The sequence below is a fragment of the Temnothorax nylanderi genome, unplaced genomic scaffold (assembly GCF_030848795.1).
Source record: "Temnothorax nylanderi isolate EJ_2023f unplaced genomic scaffold, tnyl_v1.0 TNYL_tig0014_pilon, whole genome shotgun sequence".
NCBI lineage: Eukaryota > Metazoa > Arthropoda > Insecta > Hymenoptera > Formicidae > Temnothorax > Temnothorax nylanderi.
This window is the reverse complement of record NW_027249076.1, coordinates 1419687-1437580: the sequence shown is the minus strand read 5'-3', so window position 1 is coordinate 1437580 and position 17894 is coordinate 1419687. Positions and strand designations below refer to the sequence as shown.

At 40.3% G+C, this 17894-nt stretch overlaps 1 protein-coding gene across 2 annotated transcripts in view; it reads left to right on the top strand.

The window, feature by feature from the left end:
• The window catches only part of LOC139768161 (retinal homeobox protein Rx1-like), a 46871-nt gene extending 31240 nt beyond the window's left edge, over positions 1-15631 (top strand). Inside the window, exons 3-5 of one of the 2 annotated variants that reach the window (XM_071698085.1) lie at positions 12020-12117; positions 12211-12389; positions 12670-15631. In XM_071698085.1, coding sequence (XP_071554186.1) covers positions 12020-12117; positions 12211-12389; positions 12670-12833 — 441 coding nt within the window. In that variant the 3' untranslated portion in view covers positions 12834-15631. Of the gene's footprint in view, positions 1-12019; positions 12118-12210; positions 12390-12651 lie in introns of both variants that reach the window. The other variant, XM_071698084.1, reaches the window with a different exon arrangement.
• Positions 15632-17894: the final 2263 nt, after the last annotated feature.

Sequence of the window (17894 nt, the reverse complement as noted above, 5' to 3'; positions counted from 1 at the left end):
TCGATAAGTGTACATGGTATCGTAAAGTTTGAGAAAATGAAAAATTTTACCGTTTTACAAATTACAAACGCGTAAAAAATTTACTTAAAAATGTACTTGCAGTACAAACCCGGCGTATTGCTTCGACATCAATGAAGGAAGCTGGTATTCTTTTAAACATTCAATCTAGACAATTGTATCTGACAGGAAGAACAATTCATTCTTTAGATTTTACGGACGTAAAACCGCCGTGCCAGTAGCGGAAGACGTACCACGCTAATTGAGGATTAATAAGACGGGAAAATAGCAAAGGATTTCCCACGGAGGGGGCTCCCTTGACTACTCGCCGCTTCTTTCTGCGTCACGAGTGGGCGGAGGAGCTTCCATGTAGGACACACGGTACATTCGGTACGTGCCTGCTCGTTTTAATATCGCATATAACATTATGAAGCCGTTGTCGGCGTTCTGTCGGTCCTGAGGCCGGCAATTAACAATTAGCTGGCGGTCCTTGTAATCGAATTACGGCGGCCATTGTCGCGGGCCCAGGTACAAACGTATTCAATTCCATCGGGGGTACCTTCAGAGCACCGGCAGCACTCTCCCCTCCCCGCTCACCCCCGGCGGGATATCCACAGGGACCTTATTGGCTCGTCTCTCTTTTTTTCCACGGTGCTCTAAGATCGGATTTCTCGCCGCCGCGCTGCATGCGCATAGATGCAGACTGCAGCCGTGGTGGGATCCCTTACAAAGGCAGGCCCGGGCGAACCTCTACACAGGCGGGGATGAATGTCACCCCGTGAAAATATATCCGTTTCAACAGTTTGAGATTTCGAGTCGTGGAGGATCGCGCAGGTATCCCTCCGTCCCGGGTATCACGCGTGCACGGCGCGGCGTAGCAATAGCGGCCGTAGGATTAGTAACGTTAAACTGCCGTGTTCGCGCGGAGATACTGCGATAAAGACGAGACGAATTGTCCGACGGATAAACATGTCCATCTTGGATCGTTTCCCAATATCGTTTATCGTTGCCGTGTCCGGCGTCGAAACAGGAACGATACCATACTTTTCCTACTAATTCGACACAGAAAATAAATGAAAAAAAAAATGGAAATTTATAAACGCTGGAATTATCAAGATAAAATCGCCTAGAATATGATCAATTTAAAAGAATAACATAGAAAACGGATTCTTGAAAGATTTGTTTTAGTGATTTCGTTAAATGTCATTTAATCGATCCACACAACGATTAACAAATATGATTAATATATAAATATATTAATAAAAATTTTTGTCCGCCACGTGAATAATCCATATTATATTCATCGGAAAACGGCCAAGTAAATTTGATACGAACTGTGCAATCATGCCACGATTCTTCGAAAGGTGCAAGGTTGTATCTCGGGGAATGCCTGGCACCGGAGCGCTCGATCCCGTTAAAAGTTCTCTCTCAAACGACCCTGACGTAGAGAGATCGTGCCAATTATCAATTTCCAAATCCCGTTTGATTAAAGCTATTCGACTACGAAAGAGCCCCCGCTTTATCGAGGCATCTCGCGGCCCTTTAACGAGTAACCGATGTCAAACGCAGCCGGAGAAGAGACCGACAAACGCACACGTAAACACACACACACACACACATACGTACAGGCAGAGCCCACGCGCGACGTGTATTCACGTGCAGAGAGAAGGAAGGAAGGAAGGGAAGCTCGGGGTCACTCTCTCGCCGGGGAATACAACGAATTCGAGATATATCCAGGCAGAACCAACTATTAATTTGGTTCCCAGGCGTCGGGCAGAGGTAGGGGCAGAAGTACGAGCGAAGAGCCACGAAGGGCGGGCACGTGGAAGGTAGAAGGAAGGGCTATGGAGAGGAAGAGAGAGAGAGAGAAAGAGAAAGACAGAGAGAGAGAGAGAGAGAGAGAGAGAGAAAGAGAAAGACAGAGAGAGAGAGAGAGAGAGAGGGGAGGGGAGGCTTCAACCAGGACCAGAAAGCCTCCGGGGCAACAGATTACTGTCTACGGCCTACACCCTTCGCCTCCACCCCATCTCCCGTCCTTTTCCACCACTCCGGTCCTTTCCTCCTCTGCATACCCATCTCCCGGTCGACCGTGGCTGGCCCATGAAGTTAATAATCATCAAAAGTCACAGTGTTTGTCGAGGGCGGCCGCCCTTTGTGCGCCCACGCGTGCTTCTGACGCTAATACGACTCCACCCGGGCTTTATTACGAGTTATTAGAGTTATTACATCGGCGACGGATTTTCACGTGCAGCGCACTTACGATCGCGAGCGTGTTTCTTTTATATCTCGCTCGCATTTTTTTTCCACCGCCGAGACTTTTTCTTCCCCGTGTTTTTGCGAATTCGCTTTTCCCCTGTTGTTTCCCGTTGAAAGAAGCGGCGGTGAAAATTAGATTCGTTTGCCACAAATGTCTTAGAACGTAATGGTACTTTGCAAAATAGCGTATGTGAGAAAGCGCTAAACGTTAAGAAAAAGTATATTGATTGTACTGGCAAGAAATTAACTTAAAAGAAATATAATAAAATGTTAAAAGAGCGACAAAAGTAAATAGTGCAGTTAGAGCTGATCACTATAAAATGTTATTTGTCTTTGCTGCTCTGTTAATTATATTTAACCCTTAAATGCCACCCGGGGTCCAGCGGACCCCAGACCCTTTAGAATGATATATTTTCAAATGTTTCCGCCAAATATAGAGATCATATTTATTTATTTATTATTTTTTATTTTTTTGATTTTGGAGCCAACATTTTAACTGTTGGTGATCTTAATTTTTTATACTATGTTGAAATTGAAATTTTAACAATATAAGCATTTTATTCTCTTTTCTAAGCCTTGAACAACATTGAAAATAATTTTCATAACTAAATATCAAAAAATCAATAAGTAAGGAGACATTTTTCATGCTGGGGTCTTGTAGACCCCATGTGTCATTTACGAGATTCTTGAGAGGTGTGGCATTTAAGGGTTAAGGAACTGACGATAAGGAATCATAAACATTACATTTGTGATATAATTAGCAGTGAGCACGTGATTTTATTCTATTTAGCTGTTTGCAATCCAATATAAACGGTATTTTATGTTAATTTCATTTAACTGAAAGTAATCCACAGAAAGAGAGAAAGAGAGAGAGAGAGTGAGAGGGCAGGAGGGGAGGAAGGGGGAGGAAGGGGGATTCACTGAAAGTGGCGCATTGGCCAGACTCTGATGAGTGTCTCTATAAACGAGCAGTCTTAATTGCGGTACAGTCACCGGGATTGTATGCGGCAGAACACACAGCCGCGAAACGCGAAACGATGGCGTTGCTACTGTGAATACACGACGCAGCGTAATTTCGAATGCACAGACGTGATTTAATAGCGTTAAATGCTCGCGCGCGCCGCGATCCAGTTCCCGGGGTCTAATTCTCTCTCGAGTCTAATTCCTTCGACTTCCCTGTTAACGCTAACCAAAGTTAACTAAATGTTTCTTTTCTTATTATCATTATCTTACTATTGTTCGTGATGTTGTGATGTAATCCGCTGTAAATGTATATGTATATATAACGCGAGGAAAAGAATGTAACGCAAACGGAGAATGTATTATATATAGTGACGGATTTGGCTCAGCGGAATTAAAAAGATGTTATTTGTGTACACATATCTGTGGTATTCCGAATACGAGGAAAAAAAGAGAATCCGGAAAGTCATCATCGTTCCGATCGGCGACTTCACAGAGCTTTCCTCCGAACTGTGCACAAATGACAAAAGCTCGCGCACATACGCAGAGAGATCCGTTTGAAAGCCTCGTTTTGGGCGCAAACATATTGTCTGGTAATTAGCTTCCTGCACAAAAGATGCATTCACTCGGAGCCGATCTCGTCGCCGCGAGAGCGTGTATAGCGAGAAAATACAACGACTAGGCCAGACAATGTGGGTACGGTGTCAAAATACGCGGACCATACGGCTAATTTGTCGAATTTCTACGCGGTCTCTCATTCACGCCACCCTGCCGGTCCCCATCCCGCACGCGCTACTCGAAAGCGTACTTGTTCGCGTATTGCACATTGTGACTAATTTTTTAAGAATTGCAGAATGCCGAAAAATTCGTTTATTTAATGATTTCATTGTTGTCCATTAAAATAAAATAAATTCCTGACTTTTTATTTGAAGAAATGCAATAGTAGTTGCAGAGATGAGAAAATGGAATATTACATCTGTGAGCAAAATATCATTATAAAATTGAAATTTTATCATAATATTTTTAATACCTGATATTAATAACTACGATGTATAACGTTTGCGTCTCAATTGTTATAAAATTGTTAAGCTGTTGTAATACTAAATGATTAGCTAAATATGTCTGATACTTTTTTAATAATTATTAATTAAATGATTGTTTGACATTTACGTTTAAATTTTAAGCATGGAATAACTTGACATTATACTATTTCATACATTTTTAATGCGATTATTTGTCAAATATAGAATGATGTACGGGATAAGAAAATATTCGCATCTAATGCATTGAAATTTTTGTGACTTTGTGACAAAAGTTCTTGTAGTTCTTGTTATCTGAGGATCATCCAACAAAATCATTGTGCGCGATGCGAGGTACCACTCGAGAACAACAAACGGACGATCCGTGGCGTATCCGTGAACGGCGAGCCGTTTAGTCGCATTGTAAAAGTGAAATCGCCTCGTGTTTGGGATGTTATTTGTAACACATTAGTATTGTATCGCAGTACGACGGGGTTAGGTCGGGGTGTTGGAGTGTTTAAGGGTGATTACACGCAACGACAGGGGTGGCTTTATTGGAGGACGCCGCCAGCGGTGCTCACTTATACCATACCAGAAGATCTCTAAGAATTGTAAGAATGGACATATACCTGGTGTTATATAAAATCACAGCTGGTTTACCTCAAAAAGAAAATACGATCTTTGAATTACCAAACACAAAAATAAACATAAATTTGTTTAATTGTTATATAATTTTATAAATATATATATATATATATATATATATATATATATATAATGCTATTATAAGATAATAAATAGAAAGAAACTCGTAAGAAATTTCCGCTAAAGTTACACTTATGATAATTTAATTTTTCAATTACAATTATTTCTTCGACCACGTTGACTGTATTTTTGTTCTTTCGAACCCTATATCATATTTATCATATTCTTCATTGCTCTCTTGCAATTACTTGTTTTATTATAAATTAAATATTTATTAAATTTCTTTCTTTTGTTCATCTCAAGTTGATAGTTTGATTATAATAAAAGTATTGATTATAATAAAAAATTCTTATGTTATAACACTCGTACAATTAAATATAATAAAGTAGCCTGAGTACAAAAAGAAGCATTAAAATAAAAAACTTGCAATTTATCTCACATATTTGTGTAAACCAACATAATTAATGAAGGACTATCAATTAACGACGATTCAAGCAGCAGTTGAATCCGCGTATACAAGCGGAGTTTACAATTAGAGAAGAAGAGCAAAATGAGAACGACTGCATAGGATTGAATTTGGCCGACAGTTTGACAGGGCTGAAGCAGAGAAGGGGGAATAGCACGGGGAGAGAGAGAAAGAGAGAAAGAAAGAGAAGTAGAGAAGGAGATGGGGGGCATAAAAAGCGCGGTGAATAATAGACTCCAACCCTCTCCAAACATCTCCCTTCTCTATGCATACCGCGGTACCCTGGACCGGAATCTAGGCTTATATTCGAAACGTGTCCCGTCTTCCGTCTCTCTCTCTCTCTCTCTCTCTCGCGCGCCCTTTTCACCCTCTGTTCCCCCTCTCTTCCCTCTCTCCTCTCTTCTATCCGCGATTGTCGTAGTGTACCGACGATAGGGCTTTGATAGACTTGTAATACACCCGGAAGAAAAATAACCTCGTCTTTTTCCTTGTCCGCGGATTAGTGGTAGCGTTGTGTTGGCCTTTTTTAGCTAGGGCTATTAACATCGATGATTACGGTTGTTGAACGTACGTCTACCGTGCACGCGTAACAGTCGAACCATTATCAGCGTGTTGCTCTCAAAAACTAGGGGTAATCCTTTAAACGAGTAGAAGATAATCGAAATAATCAGAAATGATCGGCTACGAAACATCATCTAAACATTAACTAACCGGGATTCAACGCTTTATTTCTTTCTAGCACTGCCATGAAAGAAAATGAAGAAATAGTTTAATCTCATTTTATTACATCTGTAATATCTATAAGAATAATTATATGTTACATCTATAACATCTATAAGACTAATTATATCTAGAACAGATATCTTAAATTCCGAATTAGAAGTCATAATTTTGCACCGCTTGATCTCCAATAGTTTTTAATTAATAGTGATAACAATTTTATTCACAAATATTTTCTGAAAAAAATATGTCAATATATGTTAAATTAAGACTAATTTCACACATTATCACATCTGATAACGAGACATCTCTTCATACATAAAAAGTCACTGCTGAATCGCAAGTAATTTTTATATAGAAATAATATTAAAAATGTCACTTTGTACAGCAAAGAATACTTAATATTTCTGATAATATTAATGACGTGTATAGTAATTAATACACGATGTGTATTACTTTAAATATCCGAATGTCGCATGCATCAGCTGATTCTTAAAATTAGGTTGTTGAATCTACTTGATAACGAGCTACATGCAGAAAATATTAACGAGCTTTAAACGATTTTGCAAATTAACAAAAAAAGGTTAAAATTGTTCCGATAATTTTTCTTCGTCGAAGAGGATGAAATATAATTCGATAATTTTTCTTCAGTAGAGAAAACTTTCTGGATCTAACTCAATATTTAATATGAGATTGGAGAACTGAAAAGCGTATTATGTGACTTATTCAGTGAAAAAATTAGCAGCTGCTCCCTCATGCAAAAAAGGATTTTGCTGATACACTGAAGTATTGTCAATTCAATTAAGTTTCTCGCGTGACGCGCTACGGTGTGAGAAAATAAATAATTCATGCATGTTTGACCCCACACTGCGCCCGTAAAACGCCCGTGAACTATCAGCGTCCTGTAGGAAAGACGTCGATATCAACGTCATCCCGATTTTGCGCGGAGCACTAATAGGAAGACACATTAATCTCTCCCATCGTAAAGGTTTTAATATCCATCTCGCACGACTTGGCCCACCTTCGACTTTCATCGAGCCGCGATCTCGTGCGAGTAGGCAGTCTGAAATACGAGAGTTTTGCTAAAAAAAAAAGAAACAATTCTTTTTCATGTTTCATGGACGTTAACATTATTGCGTCTATTGTGCTATTGTATTGCTATCAATATCAATTAATATAATTTATTCTTTATCTCTTATCTAGTGAGCTTTGTTTCTCTTAAATTCCGCTTTCTCACACACATCTAAATTTAATATAAATGTTTCGATAACAATTTCCTATTTCTTGGATGTGTTATTCTGTCATTACAGTGCGTCATTAGTATTACGCAGCATTACACTTGCAAAAATGGCATGGTTTAATTATAAGTAATAAATGGTTTATAAGTGATTTATATACCTCTCTTCTGAATTTATTAAAATATTAATTAGAGCATGAAAGTTTCTAAATGGTACGTTTTCGACACAAATCCCCATCGTGTCCCTGAAAATCGACGCCACCACGATGTACCGCGACGTCTTCGCGCGTATCCGCGCGACTCTGTCAGCGGCCTCACAAGCCGCCACCACCACGGGGGAACAATGCCCCGAAATCTGTTAATACTCCAAACGGCAACAATGAACTCGACGTGGCGTGAACACCTCGAATACCTTTTTGCTGGCGCTAATCCGAATTCGACGAGAGCCGCCGTCGAGTATAAAGCGACCATCGTCCCGGAACGATGCGTTTCATCGGAGAGACGGAGAGAGAGAGAGAGAGAGGGGGAGAGAGAGAGAGAGAGAGAGAGAGAGAGAGAGAGAGAGAGAGAGAGAGAGAGAGAGAGAGAGAGAGAGAGAGAGAGAGAAATAGCGAGGGAGGGAAAGGGAGAGAGAAATGAGAGGCAATCGTATACGTGCACGTACGTGTGCAGGGTAAGAGAAAAAAAAGCTCGTGCGACAGATAGAGTTCGAGAGTGATTTTCGGCGCGATATGCTTCTTGCTCGTCGAGTGCTTGTCACCGTATGTTACCAAAGAGAACGAGAGTTATTCTTTATTCTTACGTCCAGTCACCAAAAACACATACATCCATACATTTATATTTTTCGCATGTTAGATAACAAATGTGCATCCAGGTCGACTGGTAGGGCGCACATGCGTCTACGCAAGAAATAGCAAATTGATTTATTAAATTGAAAACTGTCTTGGGATAAAATGTTTTGAGATCTAGCAAATGACCTGGTAAGATCTTTATTTTTCTCTTTTCATTTCGTGAAAAAGATTATACAGTATCATAACATTTACGATGTATCATTTATAATTCATTTTTAAAAATTGCGTGACGTTTATCAGCCACACTCTTCACGTCGGATTCAACGATTCTATGCGAAAGAGTCGGAACTGTTATTCCGTTGTTACTTGCGCATTAACGCGATAATGATAATTAGCCCTCTTATCCGCGCGTCAACCTTCCAGCGAAATCTTGCAAATTATGCAACTCCGACATCACGAAGTTTCTCGGGCGAGAGTGTGTGCCACGTAAAATCCTCACAGAGACTAACACGCCAAGGAGGAAGCGGGGCACGGTGAGGGAGGGAAGGGGCACGAAAAAGTGTCGCCGCTTCTCAGCGACAACGGAACGACGTCCAATTTTAATCTCGGAATTACTTCCATTTTATTTCAATTTTCTTGCATTTAAACCGTCTAAGCGAGTTTACCTTCGCAATATCATTGCCGAGGATCGTCGCCGGCTGGTCGGGTTGGGTAGGAAGAGGACCGAGGGAGGGAAAAGGGAGAGCGAGAAAGAGAGAGGGATAAGAAGAAGGACATCGGCGGAGACGGGCGGAAAAGGTGGAAGTACCTGCTCTAATAAATTTACGACCTAAAAAGATTAAGCCGCGTTAGCCCTGTTCTTTATATTTCCGCGAGAGGAGCGAGAACGAGAGAGCGCGCGCTCTCTCGCCGCTAAAGTCGGTCCTCGGCGAACAAGACGAAGAGACGAAACGTTACGGTGAGGCGCAGGATGCAGAGAGAGAAAGAGAGAAAGAAAGAGAGAGAAAGAGAGTGGGAGAAGACTGCGGAAGGGGAGGGAAAGGGAGGCAAGATGGTACGAGATGGAAAAGGATATATAAGAGATACGAAGGGAAATTCGCTTATTTTCCCATCATTTCGGCGTGGCATCTTGTCCGTAGCCTTTTCTCATCCACGGAGCCAGGAAAGAAAATTGCTTCTCGTTCTCGAGAGCGGAATATCATCCTGATGAGCCCGGGAATGCTCCGATATCCACTCCCCCGCAACCCTCTTTCCTCCCCTTTCCCCTCTCCCTTCCTCCCCCCTTCCTCCTCTTGCATCGAGCTCCAAACCTCGGATGATGCCTCCGACGTTTAACCCCGTCTTCGTTTCACTTCGTTTCCGCGTTTTTCTCTGTGTCTCTCGCTCTCTCTTTCTCTCTCTCCCTCCGCATACTCTTTCTCCTTTTCTGACGATTCACCGCCACTCATTCCCGACGGTAATATTCAATTTGCTAGTCGTCTCGTTATTCGAACGCGACACCTCACCCTATCACCGATTTCGGAGGCGTCGGAGGAATTTTTACGTCGTCTATTAATAAACAAATTTGCGAAGAGCTAATTTCAAGAGCGTGCGCGACGATATGGGACATGACTTTGTTAGTTTCGTGTTATTACTTATTACTTTTATCTTGGATAATATTCATTTCATTTCTCACGCGCGTTAAGATTGTAATCCTGGTTGAAATATCTTAATTAAGACACCACTCAAGTTAAGATGCCTTTACATTTACACTGAATTCGTAACTTTTCACTCTAGGGGCCTATTGATGATCGCGTCAAAGTGTATACTATAGCAGGGAAACCGAGGTCAGGAGTAATTCGCGTATAAACAATTATCCTCCAACCGTTCGCTGTCAGCTACCGTGGAGAAGCTGGAATTGATTGCTCATCGTTAGTTGTCCGATCTTAAGCATTAAGACTGCCGAAGCAAAAACCGAGATTCGATCGCCAATGGATCGCAGCCTGGATGGTTCACGCTTACCACGCCGCCGCGTGTGAATTCGTCACGGACGGGGCACCCGGTGGGCCTTATACCAAGGCACATCTCGGTCGAAACTGAATAATTCATAAGCCGAGACCCCGATAGCATCGGCTCTTAACGCAATAGACTTAAGCGAGCTGCCAACAGCAGCCATGTTACAATAAAGAAATCAACATGGCCGAGAGAGCCGTCACGGCGAGCCGGGGTACTCCCTCCGGCGTTTTCCTTCCCTCCTTGGGTCCACCTTGGAGGCGCACCGCGTCGCGTCACGTCGCGTCGCTTGCTCACTTTCGATTTCGCCCCACGGGCTCGTTACCCTCTTAATGCCGATGGAAGGGTGGACCCCCCTCTCACACCCTCCAATCTTTACGCCGACCGACCCTCTTCTTGGCCCCCCCTTTTCTTAGCCAACACCGTTTTCAGGGTTGGACTTAGGAGACCCGCCCAAAGAAAGACATTTCTGCAACCCTCCTTTTGGAGCAGAAGTCGAGAAATATACGGAAGAGAGAGAAAGTCAGAGAGAGAGAGAGAGAGAGAGAGAGAGAGAGAGAGAGTGCAGAAAAGAGAGAAAGTCTTGGCAGCCACTTTTCTCGCCCTCCGCATGATTGCACCCCGCCAAAGGAACTCCATTTTCTATCGAATCCTCTGAATCTCTCTTCTCTCTTTCCTTACCGCTACTTTTTTTCACTTTGCTTTGACTTACTGTTACTATCTTGCTCATTTTCGCCTACTTTCTCGCGATTAGATTTTTGCAAATGATCGATCTCTGTCGGAGCAAAGCAAATGTGACCCTTCTTTAGTCGAAACTAGTTCAATCAGAAGTGCTAATGTCAATCTCAGAAATGTAACGACGCGGATGTTTGTTCGGGGAACTCTATCAGATCAATTATGACCATGTTTTCGATATTAAAATTATTAGAGTTCTAACGACTATAAATGTGCATACTTAATCAGATTGGCAAAAAGTCCTTTTTTAATAAGGTTATTTAATATGCGAATTTCTTCTTCTTCATTAATAAATGTAGAACAACCGATCTAACTAAAATTTTTCAAGGAATTATTTATACAAGTTTACATATTAAAAATTATGTTGCTTTAATAGACATTTAATTGTATTAGTAATATTTGTGATACAAAATACTAACACACAGCGATACCTAATAATAAAAAGGTCGAAACTTTTTCTTTTTCCTCTGAGTATTTTCTCACTGAGTATTTTAAACAATTTCAATAAATTTTTTATTGTTCTATTCTTTAGGTTTTTTCTTGTTGTAAAATAATTTAATAAATATTTAAATTATAATTGATAAATATATAATTAAAATATAAATTCTCCTAAAAAAAGAATATTGTTTTAGCTCTCTCTCCCTCTCTCTTATAAAAAAAACTACGATCATAGCAGTAAGAAAATCGTAGTAGTAGTAATAAAAGAAAATAGTAGTAGAGAGAAATCGAACATTCTGCAAAGTCAAAAGCGATACCTCGAGTCTGCTGTTGAGATCGGGGCGGGAAGAATGGGAAGAAAGGAGGGTGCCCTCTTCCTCAAGTATACGGTAGTGACACGTTACCATTATCGCGTCTCAGCGGCTAATGAGAGTTTGTGCCGCCATTGTTCCCGACTTACGTCGAGCCAAACGTTGTAGCGAGCTTAATGAATTTGCGAAATTAAGCTCACAAAATATTAAATACGGCCAATATTGTCACTTATCAATTGAAGGTGGGAAGAGCGATAAACTGTATTGTGCTCGCAAAGTATCCCATAAATTTCTATCGAAGCAAATGTACGTTTGTTTCGTCGTTTATATTTATATCCCCACGTTATTCCGATTGAATAAATGATAAATTGTCGTTACGCGTTATGTTCCAGGTCTGGTTTCAGAACAGGCGAGCCAAGTGGCGTAGGCAGGAGAAAATGGAGGCTGCGAGACTAGGCTTGAGCGAATACCATCACGCTGCTAATATGAGGTTCGTCCAAATCGTTAACAAAGCTAATGTCACATAAACCCCTGTGACATATTGAATACGTAACAACTACAGCGCGGAGATATATCGTTTCAGGAACGTTGCCGGTCCAGCTCTCGGTCTGCCAGGGGATCCTTGGCTCGCGCCGCCAGGATTGCTCAGCGCGCTTCCCGGTTTCCTCGCTGCGCCTCACACGGGATATCCCAGTTACCTGACGTCTCCCAGGCGATTACCATCACCGCCAAATGTCGGCGCCGTGGCCAACTCCGTTCCAGGTAACAATTATTTCTAATCCACCTGTCCTCTTGCCAAGCATAACGCAGTTAATTTATTATGTGTAATATATTTAAAACATCCATACATCTGAGAATATAAAATTGAAACAAAGAAATAATATTTATTAAGAAAATTAAACTCTTTAATATCAAAGTATACTACACGACAATTTTTGCAATGTAAAGTATGCTTTAACCGCGATATGCAAAGTATGAGTTAGTCAGCATTTCTACGTTCATCGAGCATACCAACGAGAAGTAGAAATCGCATTGTTCGCAGGGTCGCTGGCCAGCAGTATGGCGAGCATAAGTGCCGGCGGCCACGTGCAACCACCGCCGCCAAGTCCGCCGGGACACGATCCTCGTACCTCGAGTATCCAGGCGCTCAGGATGCGGGCCAAGGAGCACGTCGAGAGCATCACCAAAGGCCTGCAGATGGTCTGAAGGTTAACTGAAGATACGCCAAGGGCGCGCACCGCTGCCAGCCTCACGCTCGTGACGGCGTGACGAGCGAGCGAGCAATCCTTCGCCCAAAGACACTCAAGATCGCGAGGAGTCGCCTGAGCAGCGCGAACGGTATATCGACCGACGAGGGCGAGAGAGTTCGTTCCGTGACGGAAGAGGAAAATCACCGCGACGCGACGGTGCTGGACATGCCGAAAGTACAAGAAGCTAGGCAAGAAGAAAAGGCGATCGTCCGTTTGTGTGTGTTTGGGAGTGAACCTGATTGAAAAGGGATCTTGTTCTTGATACCAACAGTTACCAATGGACGATCTGATGTACATTGCTGACATATTGAATCAAAGAGATTAATATTGCAACGGTCGACGATCGGTGGGTATTTTCGACGATTGTAGAGACTATCAATGTGATAATTGTCAGGTATCTATGATCAATGAGCATGTGTTCACGCGCGGTTGAAAATGGACTAATCACTGAGATCAGTCCTATGAAAACAATGTCAATGTGGAAAGTTAAATTTTTATCTGAAACAGCACGAAAAGTATAAAAGTATGCCTAGGAAATATCTACAAGATTAAGTCATTTCTTAGGGATATGCGTGTTATTGTGATGCTTTGGTAACAACGGCAGCCGACCGATTATAACGAAAATACAGCGCGTGTTTTTAATCTGACGAAAGATTTTCGAACGGATTGTATTCGTGTGAAAAATTTACTCGGGGCTCGCTCCAAATCGGCATTGTGCAATAGATAAAAGGAATTGTGTTGCGCAAACTTGTTGACTGAAGTGAGGACAAAGAAGATCAATTTTGATCAACTTGCCGTTATTATTCACGATACGTTTATTGCAAACTTGTGTGTCGAGTCTCACGCGAAATTATTTTTCAAACCGCGAATAGAAAAGTATGTAACGTGTATACATATTACCATAAAAAATACTCGAATAGTTTTTAAAGGAGGTAAATATTCGGCTCTTGATAATTATGTATACATATGACTTTGTTGTCAAAAAATCGAGATGTACATTATTTAATTTTATAAAGCAATATAACGCAGGTGCAAATGTGCGGATATTAATTAATATTGTCATGAGAATAAATGTGTAACAAATTTTTTTAAATTTATTTCTAAATAGGTTATCAACTTTTCATTTCTTCACGAATATTGAATTTATAAAACTGCAAGGCGACAATTTCGAGACGCAGTATGAGGCGAGAAATATTCCATGACGCACAAATACATTCCGTATTAGTCGATACTACGCGAATAATTGAGATATGGGGAACTAGCCAATGATAACTCACATAAAATAATTATATTATTTTACGGTCATCGAATATGTGAACAAACGTCAATGAGCTAGTATTGATTTATGTACGGGATATTTAAATTATCACTTAGTACGCGTAGGTCATTTAGAGAGATAATAAATAGCTGTCGCTTTTAATCAATTATCTACTTAGACCGCGTGTAAAGTGATAATTCAGATATTCTACGCATAAACGTTCAAATCCGCATTGAAAATCGAATTTCGATCGAGTCTCTATCTTTCTCGTTCAAACTTGCATTAACTATACGTCGCAATAAATGACGAAAAAAATAGAAAAAAAAACAATTCGTTTCAGTTTTCAACAAGAAATTCGTTTACTCAACAAGAAATCGATTTACCCAACAGTTATGCCTATCATCGAATATCCTGCGTAACAGCAGCAGGTATATAGGATACTCGGTAACAGGCAACGTACGTGCGAAGCAACGAGCAAAAAAGAACCTTGCTTGATATACGGATACTGTAAACGATCAATAAATCCGATCAAATCGAGTAACACCTCACAAAATATGTCCGATTCGCGCTCGTCGGCCGAATATCTCCTAGCAACTCGAGGCAAGTTGCGTACAAACCTACATAATAGCAAAATACGCGCGCGACCGAAGCGTTCGGTTAAACCTAAATCGTTAAGCGTAAAGCGGATGTCAGTCGGTCCCTTGGGAACCTCCTGAATCGGCAACGGCGCTCACCAACTCGACGGCGCGGCGGTCGTCAATCGCCGATCAGCGAAACTAGCGAAATATCTCTTGTAGAATATAGTGTAAAGACGCACGGAGGCGAGAAAAGTGAATTTTGACATAAACAATATTCTGCAGTATTAATACGTTAAGGCAAAGAATTGTGCATATTATCTAGACGCCATTGTGGTATGTAAATTCCAGGAGAGAGCGGAGGAGGATTCGCCACGTCATTTCCGGTCAACGTGTTGTATAATGATTGACGCGAAACTCGACTCGCGATGTGCAAAATCGTAAGGTGCAAGGTATTATTCTCTCAAATATGAAAATCTTAAGATCTTCATGAGTTTTTATGTTAACACTTTCGTTAATTCGTGTAACTATAGTGCATTCCGCGTATTTTTTTAATCTTGTGACACAGATTGTTGGCGAAATAATAAGTCTCTTCCCTATATAACTCAATATATTGATCTTGATGTATAGCTACTGGCCATTTTTAACATATACTCACGATTTTGCAGACCATGTTTCACCGACACTCGGATCATTTCGCGAGCGATGGCGATCAGCCTCCGCGGTCCGTAAACGAGACACTCGTAGAGAACGAAGAAACGTAGTTAGTCACTTCCCGGACGTCTATTTGTATATATACCCGCTCGTGACAGAATAAAATTCGATGTACATATTTAATCGTACCATATCGTTTGAAGACAAGGCCTCCTTTATTGAAATAAAAATACAAACGATGATAATATATTAAAATGAAATGACAAATACTTTACAATCTTTTCTCACCGTCAATGTTTTCCTCTCCTTAAATCCAAGATCCTTCATATAAAAACATTAATAAATAAATTTGTAGCCAGTATGTGAAAAACGTAATAAAACCTCAAAGTTCATGAGATAATTGTATAATAATGCATAATAATTTTATAAATACTTAAAAAGAGAAATACTTGTCAATTTTTTAAATTTATAAATTTCATAAACTTGTAAAAAACTTATTCTTTTCAATATTTTAATTTGATAATATATTTTTTTGTTAGATTCTTTTAAGTAATTATTAGCTTCAGATCTCGAAGAGTCACTCACTTATTCATTACTTTCATTTATTTATTTACATCAATCAAGAAATTTACTGTAATTTATTATAGCACAGCTAATCCTTATTAGATTGCACCTTTCATGCGCTAGTTGCAAATCGGTCTGAGATGTATACTGTGAAAATTTTAATTCCTACGGAGAAAGTAATACATATTTGCAAAGGAATTAACATATCAAAGAACGACTTTAATTAAGTCTTAATTCATTTCCGAGAAGAGAAAGAAGGAGGAAGAGAGTTGCAACCGGTAGAAGGCTATCATTCGTCTTTCTTCGAGTTTAATTAAAACTGAAGATTTGTTAGAACACGAAGAATCCGTTAACGCTAAAACAGTCAAGAATTGGCGATTGTTTAGAAGAATAATTTTCCTTGTTATCTAAAATAAAACATAGATTGATTTTTACTTTTATATATGAAAAATAAACAGCCTTTTTCACACTTTTCTTAATTAATTTAATATTAAATAAAATTCATATTTACTCATACCATTAAAAAACTTTATGATTAAGCAAAACGGAAATAATTTCCATTTTTTATATTTTTAATCTTGATAGGTCTTAAAATAATCGAAACACAGAATTGACCATCCATATAAGTAATATAAGATATCTCAGTAAGACACTTAAATGTATTTAAAAAAAATTTGTTTATAATACTTTGAGAAAAGTTAAAGATTACACTCGATATCTTAAATGTTTATTTCATATTCTTCCATTCTCCCATCGATCAAGCCCATTGTACAAGTGCGACCAATCAGATGGGCCTTTTATTTTGGTCTGTTCATACATTCCCTGCTTGGGAATTTAACGTAGCGGCCGCTGCGATTTGATGCAAATTCCGCTCGGAAATTCCGTTTGCGCGAGCAAACGTGACAGCGAACGTGTGCAAGCCGATCATCTTTTTCGAGGGTGGCGAAAAAGCAGCGGCGGGGGCAGCGCCGGGGCGTGAAAGGATTCGGCGTTAACAGGCACCAACAACGGCAAGTCGATGGAACAATGGTGCTGAATGGTCCCCGGACGATTAGGTATTCCAATCGTTGCGTTAGGGGCTGCTGTGAAGTACGGCGGGGGTGAAGGAGAGAAAAGGCGGGTTCGCCGGCAGCGGAGCTGGCGGAAGGGGACAGCCGAGGGGCCGGCGCGCGGTAAGGGGGCACCAGAACTCACCCAATAAAATGGTAATTTCTGTTTGCGGAAGTTAACCATGCGAGCGAGCCTGGAGATTCGAGTCCATGCGTACTCCCTAACTCCAAAGACTAATAATACTCGAGGCAGAACGCTACCGACAGTGATATAGTTGTACAGTTGGAAGAAGGCGCGGGGTAAAATCGTGCGAGACAGAGAGCGTACGGAGAAAGTTCTCTCATGTGAGTGAGGGAGTTTGTGGAGAGCGCGAGAGTTGCGGGACGTGAGTGGAAAAGTCGTAGAAACTCGGAAAATAGGGATACAGTTCGAGAATTTATCCCGTTAAATTAAAGAAGACGATAGGAATACGAGATTTCTTTATGAGCTCGGCAGGCTTCGAAATATTAATAACTCATAAAAATACAAAGACAAAGAATTTTCCGTGCTTATTATTTATAAAATAATTATTTATAATAAAAAAAAAACTGAAATCTTTTAGATTCGAATATCATGTATCTTATATAGGTTTCAATTAAATCCGAAATTAAACTTCTGTTAAATAAAACTCACAATTATTTATATTTTTAATGTTCAAAAAAATTCTCTTCGCAAACCAATTTTACATTTGTCAAGTATATTTGTTTCTTTTGCAATATTCTCGTGTAATATATATTTCTCAATTACCTCGCAAAATGCATACAAATTAAAGTCGAAAGTCTACATATAAAATTTATACTTATTTTTTTAGCATCTCTTCGATCGTCCGGATTAATCAGCAATTAATTTATAAATATCAGCTCGCGTGGCACGTGAC